This window comes from Orycteropus afer, unplaced genomic scaffold (genome assembly GCF_000298275.1).
Source record: "Orycteropus afer afer isolate SDZICR_OR568_19922 unplaced genomic scaffold, OryAfe1.0 scaffold00083, whole genome shotgun sequence".
Lineage (NCBI taxonomy): Eukaryota > Metazoa > Chordata > Mammalia > Tubulidentata > Orycteropodidae > Orycteropus > Orycteropus afer.
The window spans coordinates 8,598,510-8,608,051 of NW_006921670.1; the positions used below are offsets into that span (position 1 = coordinate 8,598,510).

A 9,542-nucleotide genomic window follows, 5' to 3' on the forward strand; every position below is an offset into this window, starting at 1 on the left:
TGCGGGTCACCCCGGCCTGGGTGGGGGTGGGGGAACGCGGTACTTCGCCCCGCCTGGTCCCTCCCCGCGCCGGCGCCCCCGCAGAGCACTCGGGTCTGGCGGGAAGCGCCGTGCGCCCCCAAGGGCCAGAATCGCCCCCATTGCGCAGACGCGCGAGGCGAGCGCGGGAGAGGCCCGCGGCCGCGAGGGGGCGCCCTTAGGCTCAGAATGTCACGGAGGCCTGGAGCTCAGGACCCACTGGGAGGCACCCCACTCCCGTTTCAGTGGGAGGAACACCGGGCCGGCGCTGGGTGTTATTCGCCCAAAGCCACTGGGTAGGTGCCGGCTAGTCGGCTCCGACTCATAGTGACCCTACTACGTACAACAGAACGAAACACTGCCGCTTAGCGGCACCCAAACCGAACTCACTGCCATCCAGTCGATCCTGACTCATAGCAAGGCGGTAAATCTTTACGAAAGTAGATTGCCCCATCTTCCTTCCGCAAAGAGGCTAGTGGGTGTGAACCGCCAACCTTCTGGTTGGCAGTCAAGTGCCTTAGGCATTGCGCCACCCGAGTCCCTGGATTCCCAGTGCAGTGGTCAGGCGCTCTAGCCTGGATTAACGGGAGCGGACCTCCCTGCCGCCAGGACCAACTTGCTTCCTGCCGGTTGCACAAAGGAACTCGGGTAGGGCTGGAGGGGACGTGGGGCTGCCCGCCATGAACAGACTGCTGAGTGTGGGGGCCAGCTTGGCGGAAGCGCATGGCCCTGGCTTCGTTTCCAGGCCAGGAAAGGCTCGAAGCTAGGTACCAGCCTCGTGCTCTGGGAGGGGCGGGACTGGAGCCTCCCCTAGGGCTGCGGGACGAGTCTGCACGGACAGGGTCATGGGCAAGGACAGGGTGTCCACGGCGGCTGTTCAGCAGCATCCGCTCGGGGCGCTCGGCCACACGGCGGGGCGTCTGTGGAGCTGAGGGCGGTCCCCCACCTCAGGCAGGGCGCAGGAGGAGCTCTCGGCTCCGGGGCCAGAAGAGCTGAGGCGGAAGTGAGCGGAGGGGAGGCAGGCACGTCTTTCTGAGTCCCCAGAGGGCGCCTCGGAGGGAATCCGGGTCCCCAAGGGAGCCCTTTGAGCTGGGAGAAACCGAGGCTCCCCCACAGACCTCTGTCCCAGGGCACGTGGCTGGAGTGGGCGCCAGGGTCCGGACCTGCGTGGTCCCACGGTGGGCTCCCGGCCCGCGCCCCGCCCCCAGCCGCGGAGGCCACGCCCCTTTCTCTCCTGCTGTGTGTGGTGTGAGTGCGAGCTGTGGGAGTGCGTGTGGGGTGGACACACGTTTGCAGTGGGCCGAGAAGGGACAATATCCGCTGCATCTTCCCGACACTGTTGACATTGGCTCCCTCAGGGATGTGAGGGCTTGGCTGACAGGGCGGGAGACCTGTTCCCCACAATTACGTTGCTTTGTCATTTGATGTTTGATCCTGCCAGTCTCCTGTGTTCTCCTTACCTTGGACTGTGTGATCCACTAGACCCTCTCTCTTTGTTGATGAAAGCAGTCAGTCCCCATAAAGCAGATCCCCACCTTGGTCCACAAGACCCCCAACCCTGCCCGCCCCCAGTGTATCCTTCCAGAACTTTTCCAAAGCTAGTTACTTTCACAATTAAAGTTTTGCAAAGATTATAATGAGGAGGATTCCCAAAATAACCAAAGTCACTGCCTTCAAGTCGGATCCGTCTCTTAGTGACCTCTCCTTGGGTTTGCAAGGTGGTATCTCTATGGAAGGAGCTCTGGTAGCATAATGCCTAAGGCACTTGCTAACCAGAATACTGGTGGTTCAAACCCCCCAGCCATATGCGCCAACTGGACAGCACATAAAAACAACAACAACATCTCTATAGAAGTAGATTGCCTAATCTTTTTGAGGAGTGGCTGGTGGATTTGAACCGCCAGACATCTGGGTAGCAGTCAAATGCCTTAGGCACTGCACCACCAGAGCTCCCAAAGAGGAGGATTAGTCATGAGTTATTTCAAGACAGTAAGGCCTAAAACAGTGGGCCAGTTGTGGCTTCCAGGGTGACAGAAGGCCCTTTGGGGGCTGCTGGGTCCAGGAGGGAGGGTTTCCGAGCAAAACTCTTCATTTTGTTTCTGGCTCGTGTTTTCTGTTACCTTCTGTATGAGACTTCAATGGAAAACAAGGGCCCACCTGGGGGCCTGCGGTTCAGTCAGCCCCCCTTTCCCAGATGGGAACACAGAGGTCAGTCAGGAAGTGAGACCCCAGGGACAGGGGTGGACCTGGGTTCTCCTGGCCAGGAGTGAAACCTCACAGGACATGGGGAGGTGGCTGCAGGTTCGGGAACAGCTGCCCGCCCCCTGAAGTAGGGTGTGGTACCCACACATTGGCACTGGGAGTGGAGAGACTGACGCTGAATCTTCTGGCACCAGGCAGAGGGCCGATGGCTAAGCCGGGGCGGGGTGAGGTGAAGGGGGTGGCCCTGGTGCTGGGCGCATGAGGCCCAGTGCTTTGGCCCAGCAGACCCCATTGAGTGCCCGTTCCTTGTTTCCTCTTGAAGATGGAGGAGGGGTGTAGTGGGCCTTGGATCACACAGAGCTGGAAAGTGCCATGACTCCCTGCACCTCTGTTTCCTCATCTGGGAAATGGGAGCAGTTATGAGGCCCAAGAGGGAGAGGCACCCCAGAGCCCCGTCCCCTATGGCCACCGTGAAGAATCATTGAAGTAACACATCCCACCAGGTGCTGTGTTCAGGGGCCCGGGAGTAGCTGGAGTGGAGCAAGGCCTAGAACCCTCTACAAGCCCTGAGCCCTCTGCGTTGCCCTGTTCCCAGCCTCTGTTTAGGGGACACTTCCTTGTGCTTATCCCCTGACCCCAAAGGAGACCTTCTGTGAAGGGCATTCCTCACAGGAGTTCAAGCAGGGGACGTGGCCTGTGTGGGCTCAGCCTTGGGCCTGGCCTGAGCCACTGCTTCCCTCAGAGGAAATGGGGTGAGTGGCCCTGACACTGATATCCATACCCCTCACTTGTCTAGAGTTTCTCAGGCAAGTTGTCATGTGGGGGCAATGTAGGAGGAAACTCAGGCCCAGCTACGGGAGTTCTCACCAAGCAAATGGAGGCAACACTAAGGCTTCGGTTCTTATTCCCCTTCTGAGCACATGGGGAGGTGGCTGCAGGTTTGATGCGGGCTTTGCCGGAGCCCAGAGCCCCTTCCCAGCTCTTCCTGAGCCCGGTCTCAGATTGGACTTCTCTGGGGCCTGCCCAGCCCAACCTGCATGACTCAGCTTACCGGGCTCCGGCCCTGCCCACCGTACCCCACTGCGGTGAGTCAGGATCTGAGAAGTGCCCAGGGCCCTCAGGAAGCTCCCGCCTAGAGGAAGCCGTGTCAGCTGGCTGCCCTCCATGTTTGGCAGTCTGCGGGGTGGGGGACGCACTGGGCTCAGGCCTGTGGAAGGTCACCACCCCTTTGGAGGCCTTGCGTTCTGAACAACAGGGCAGTTGGGTGGTGAGCACCACACCCCATCAGCTGGAGCAGCGGGCCAGCCCTCTGGGGCTTCCTGAACCCCGACTGTGTGCCTGGCCCTAACTGGGTGCTGTGGGAGGGTGACATGAGCTCCCCTGGCCCTAAAATGAGGGGCACCCCCCAGGGTCTCAGAGCAGGAGTAATGTGGTACAAAGGGAGGGTCTGAGGGGCCTCTGTGGTAGGTGGGTCCCTGGGGGGTGCCCACGGTCTGTGTTTGGCTGCTGATGACTGACAGCTCGAACCCACCCAGTGGGGCGTGGAAGAAAGTCCTGGGGGTCTGCTTCCATGACGACTGCAGCCCAGGACACTGCAGAGCACAGGTTCCCTCGGTGACCACGAGGTCTCCACGAGTCAGGGTCAACTCCAGGGCAGAGGGGGAGCCAGGGGAAGGTGTCAGGGCACCAGGGGGACCCAGGTGGGACTTAGGAGGGACTGAGCACATGCTCGGCTCGGCTGCTCCCCGAAAGGCTGGGGGTTTGAGTCTGCCCAGAGGCGGCTTGAAAGACGGGCTTGGCAATTGAGTTTCAAAAATCGGCCATTGGAAGCCCTACGAGCTTGGTTCCACTCTGGCCCGTGTGGAGTCAGTGTGCATCAGCGTGGACTCCCTGGCAGCTGGTTAGGGGCTCAGATGATTTATTATTTTTATTTTAGTTTTTTAAATGTTTTATCTGAACTAAGTTGCAAAAGTAGCATTGAGTTCTGCACACCCTTCACCTGCCGCCTTTGATCGTCCGATGACAAACCAGACGACGAACACTGGTGCAATGCTAGTGACTCAGGTCGGACCTCGGCTCAACGTCACCCACTTTTCCACGGATGTTCTCAGTCTGTCCCAGGATTGCACCAGGGGCGGGCCCGCACTCCTGGGGTCTGGGACGGTTCCCTCATCTTTCCTTATCTTTCACGACCTTGGCACTTTAGGAGATGCTGGAGTCGTGCGCGGTTGTTTTGTAGAACGTTCCACTGTGTACGATTGTTTGGCGTTTTCTCACAGGGTCATGCATTTTGGGCAGGACAGCCACGGAAGTGTGGCCCACCTCTGTGGGCGAGCTGTGTCGGGGTCCCCGTGTTAACCTTGTTACTTGTAAAAGGGACGCTTTTTGGGAGTGAAAGGGGGCCATCAGCAGTCTGAGAGGAAGCCCCCAGGGGCCGGCACTCGGCCTTGGGGAAGCTTCTTGGCCTTGAACAAAGTGGCAGAGAGGAGGGGCTGTGTTGCCCAGAGACCCACGGTCAAGGGGGAGAGTGGGAGCGGGCAGCACCCTCGCAGCTGGCAGTGGCGAGGAGGCAGCCCAGGCGCCCGGCTGCGCAGGGCAGCCCTCTGGGTGAGGCAGGATGGAAGACTGCTCGCTGGAGCCCTGGGGTGAGGAGGGCAGGGCAGTGGGTGTGAGTGCAGCCCCTCCCTCCCTCCCACCTCCACTCTGCACGTCTGCATTGCGTGCCCGTCGGTGTACTGGGTCTATGACAGATCTACCCCAGGACTTGCAGGGACGCTGAGGGAGGCCGGGTGCACAGCAGGTCCTTGGGGACTACTTGGTGGGGCCCTGCTGTGGGGCACCTCATTCTCTCACCAAAGCCCCGTCTTCTCTTTCAGAACTTTCTGGAGCAGCGACTGCAGCAGCCATGGCCCCGTCCTGGGTGCCCGCTGTGGGCTTCACATTGGTGCCCAGCCTGGGGGCCTTCCTGAGCTCCAGCCCTGTCCGCGGAGAGGGTCTTCGCTGGTACGCCAGCCTGCAGAAGCCCTCCTGGCACCCACCCCACTGGGTGATCGGCCCCATCTGGGCCACGCTCTACTCGGCCATGGGGTAGGTAGGCCGGGGCTGACCTGCACAATGGGGCCTGGTCACCCGGAGCAGGCTGGGCAGGGCTATCCCCCTTATAGAGGGCAGGCCTGGCCCCGGGGCCATCTCCGGGGAGCTGGTCTGGGCAGCCTGGAGCGAGCGTTTCACCTACCTGGCAGCTACCAGGAAGGAAAAAGCCGTGGGGCCCGCTGCTTGCACAACCCAGCTTTCTTCTCCTGGGGCCCCCTAGAGGCCTCGGCGATGGCTCAACTCCACACTGAAATCCTGGCTGTTTTCACAACTCCAGGCTCAGCCGGCGTCCGTGTGTCCCGCTCAGAGCTGTGTCAGTGCTGCTGTGGACAGCAGCGCGGCCGCCTCTGGTAACAGTTCGGTTGAAGATAACAGACCTGGCAGCAGTAATAGTCGCTGCCGTGCGTCGGGGGTCCCTAGGGGGGTGCAGATGGTTCACACGCTTGACTTGAGTCGACCCTGCAGTGCTGGGTGGGGAACGCCTGGCAGTGTGCTTCCAAAGGACCAGTCACTGAAAAGCCCCGGAGCACAGTTTTCCTCCAACAGAACGGGGTCGCCAGGAGGCTGGGTCAGCTCCAGGGCAACTGGTCAGGCGGCTCAGTGGTCGAGTTCTCACCTTCCGTGTGGGAGACCGGGTGCAGTTCCTGGTCAGAACACCCCAAGTGGGGCCGCCGGTTGTCTGTCCCTGGGGGGGGGAGGCTTGTGTGTTGCTATGGTGATGACCAGGTTTCAAGGAGCTTCCAGACTCCAGCAAATTAGGAAGGCAGGCCTGGTCGTCTCCGTGGGAAAATCCCCCAGTAAGGACCCTGGGGCGCCCAGGTCTCTGACGCTGGCAGCTCGCCACGCATTGGAGTCGGCTCCATGGCAACAGGTTTTCCCGGTTGCCATGCACTGTGCCCTGGCTGGGTGGCAGCCTTCGTCTCCACTCGTCCTCACAATCCTCCTTTTACAGGGAAGGGACACATGACTTTCCCCAGACGCGGGACTACAAGTAGGGAACCTGCTACCTGCGGGAGCCCCTCTGCCTGCCCATCTGTTCCTCTCCGTCTCTGCGCCTCAGAGGCCGGCTGGGACGGTCCTAGAGGAAAGGAAGTGCCGACCAGGGAGGGCACCCCCTAGTGGCTCCTCTGGGAACTGCGCCTGGGAGGTGCGGTCAGCCTCCTGCCTGCCTGTGGGCTCTGCCCGCCCAACACAGGGCCTCCTCCCAGAGCGGGTAGCAGAGGCCAGGCCTCCGGATGCCCTCAACCTGGGTGTTACCTGGGACCCAGCCCCACCCCTGCCGCCCCCCAGGCCCTGCCTGGTGGAGAATCCTGGCCTGGGCACTGCTGGTGGTACTTGCACGTGCTCCAGCCTCTCACACGCACCTTCCACCGTGAAGACCCCGATGAGGCCCACGGCAGAGCCAGCCACTCCCTCCCCCAGCAGCTCCCTGTGGCCCTGGATAGGGTCACCCCTCTCACTGCCAGCTAAGAGCTGGGCTCTGGCCTCAGGCCACCTGGGCTCACGTCCTGAGAGGTCTTAGGCAGTGACTTCACCTCTCTGCCTCAGTTCCCTCACCTATGAAATGGGGAGGTGGTGCTGTCCAGCTCACCGTGTCATCATAGGGCAGAATGAGGTGAGGTTTGGAGAGTGCCAGAGCAGTGCCAGGCCCACATAAGAACTAGAGGGCATGAGCCATTATTGGTGGTGGTATTGCTCTCACTGCCAGAAGAGCCCCCAGGACCAGACCATCACCCACCTCTCCAGTCCTCCCCTCTTCCCGGCACCCCAGACCTTAGCCTGTGGTCACCTAGACTGACTCAGGGTCTTGCACCTGCTTTTAAGCCTTTGCAAATTCTGTTTCTTCCCACCGGCAAACTCCTACTCATCCTACAGGGCCCAGCCCAAATGCTCTGTCCTCTGTGCAGCACCACTGGCTACTTTAGGAGCATCCTCTTCACCTGCAGGCCCATGTACCTCCCCTTTTACAGCACTGATGATGACGATAATGTGCCAGGCACCCCCCTGAGCACAGCAAATGTGTTAACACATCCCATAGCAACCTTGTGAGGTAACCCAGAGAGGTCAAGCAACTTCCCTGAAGTCACACAGCGTCAGTGCCTGAGCAGAACTTCTGATTCCCTCGATGAACTGGGCTCCCCCAAGGAAACCTCACTGTGACCACTCAGAGCCAGGGATGCTCCTGTCCTTTTCCCCACGGGTGCTCTGACGGGCAGCTCTATTGCAGGTATGGCTCCTACATGGTCTGGAAAGAGCTGGGGGGCTTCTCAGAGGAGGCTGTGGTCCCCCTGGGCCTCTACGCTGGGCAGCTGGCCCTGAACTGGGCATGGCCCCCCATCTTCTTTGGTGCTCACCAAATGGGCTGGGTAAGTGTGGCCTCGGCCTGTCTTGTTGGCCTCTCTCGGGGGGACATGGGGACATCATATCTCAATGGGGTCAGGGTCTCAAGGTGAGGGTGGCACCCGGCTCGTGGTCAGAATGGCTCTCTAGAAGCTTGTTGGGCTGATGCTCTGGCACACCTCTTAGCAGCTTTTCCTTGGGGCTCTGGCTACAGCTGTTTAAATTCAAAGAGAAACCACACCCACTGCTGTCGAGTGATCCTAACTCACAGCGCCCCCAGAGGACTGAGTAGAACTGCCCCATAGGGTTTCCAAGGCTGCAAACGTTTATGGAAGCAGACTGTCTCATCTTTCTCCTGCAGAGTGGCTGGTGGGTTCAAACCACCGACCTTTTGATTAGCAGCCAAATGCCTTAACCACTGTGTCACCAGAGCTCCCTCCACTTGTTTTTTGGGGCTGTTCCATCACCAAATCCCACACGGCACTTAATACCATGCCTGGGGAGATGAGGGGCCTGGGGGCCACCTCCCCCAGTTCAACATCTGCTTCTTTTAAGATCTTTGCTGAGTTCATGGGATCCATGCACAGGGAGTGACCCCAGTCGCTGTCACCTCTTGGCAGGCGGTTCCCTCTTGTGATCTTGCCTGGGCCTCCCAGTGACGCTGGCAGTGCCGGCTTGCCCCTCTGTGGGCTCGGGAGGTGCCTGGGAGCCTGCACAGTCACCTTGGCCTCGAACATGCTGTACCCACGATACTGTCATGCACATCATGTCACAGAGGAGGACACTGAAGCTGAGAGGGGCTGGGGGCCTGGCCGGGTCACCTGAGGGCAAGGTCGGGGTTCCACTGTTCCCCGAGTCCAGCAGGTGGACAGCCTGGCCACCCTCCGCCCCGTGCAGACGCGTCAGCCTCCCTGACCTGCCCGTGTCTCCGCAGGCCCTGGTGGACCTCCTGCTGCTGGGTGGGGCAGCGGCTGCCACCACTGTGGCCTGGCACCAAGTATGCCCGCCGGCTGCTCGCCTGCTGTACCCGTACCTGGCCTGGCTGGCCTTTGCGGCCACACTCAACTATCGCGTGTGGCAGGACAACCGCAGCCGGCGCAGTGGCCGGCGGTCCGAGTGAGGGTGGCCGGCCAAGGATGCTGCCGCTGCTGGTGGGCTGAGGTGGGGCCCATCACGAGCAGCCTCGGGTGGTCTGGGCCGAGCCCTGGCTAAGAGGGACCCAGAGCAGGTCCCTGCACCTCTTGCCTGGGAGGAACACATCTGAGAATGTGGAGTTTTACAAGCCAAATAAAAGTTTTCAGCCTGTGTGGTGGCCTTTTTCCCTGGGGTCCCTGGCTGTGGGGCTGAGGGGGACCAGGCAGCTGCAGGGCTTGTCCTCCGTGGGGTCCGCCTAGCTCTGCCAGGGCTTCCCCATACTTGCTAGGACCCTCCCAAGACCACACAAGGGTTTGACTCCAGGGACCACAATGGCTCAAGCTGCTGGACCATGGGCATTGACTGTGGGGGTCCCGTCCATGGCCTGTGGCTTCCAGCACGCTCAGGGGAAGTTCTAGAAACGGGCAGGCCGCACAGCTGGCCTGGCTCTGCCAGGGTTCCAAGCAAGGCCTTCAGTGGCCAGAGCTAGGGATGACGACTAGCCTGTCCCTGGGGCATCTGGGCTCTTGCCAACTTCTCCACCAGCGGCAGCCCACCAATCAGTAGGAGATGGGGGGTCAGAAGGTCGTCAGGGTCTTGTCTACAAATCCAGGCCTGGACGATGGTGGCTCCTTGCTGGCCCACATCCACCCAGGTTTGGAGGTGTCCCTAGTCTCAAGTCTGGTGACCCCCCAACCTCTACAGGCAGGTCATGTGAGTGATGGCAGTCTTGTCAATTGTCATTGCATCCTGGG

At 60.6% G+C, this 9,542-nt stretch overlaps 1 protein-coding gene across 1 annotated transcript; it reads left to right on the forward strand.

Moving 5' to 3' along the window:
- The first annotated feature begins 5,125 nt into the window (after nt 1-5,125).
- Nucleotides 5,126-8,773, forward strand: TSPO (translocator protein). Its single transcript, XM_007941733.1, has 3 exons — nt 5,126-5,307; nt 7,541-7,679; nt 8,588-8,773. The coding sequence occupies exons 1-3, from the start codon at nt 5,126-5,128 to the stop codon at nt 8,771-8,773; spliced, it is 507 nt and encodes a 168-aa protein (XP_007939924.1).
- The last annotated feature ends 769 nt before the right edge of the window (nt 8,774-9,542 follow it).

What these genes read in the sequence shown, in the direction of transcription:
- TSPO (XM_007941733.1), top strand. Translation starts at nt 5,126, where the DNA reads ATGGCCCCGTCCTGGGTGCCCGCTGTGGGCTTCACATTGGTGCCCAGC. An exon ending in ACGCTCTACTCGGCCATGGG is followed by an intron (nt 5,308 to 7,540) that starts GTAGGTAGGCCG and finishes GCTCTATTGCAG; the next exon opens with GTATGGCTCCTACATGGTCT. An exon ending in GTGCTCACCAAATGGGCTGG is followed by an intron (nt 7,680 to 8,587) that starts GTAAGTGTGGCC and finishes GTGTCTCCGCAG; the next exon opens with GCCCTGGTGGACCTCCTGCT.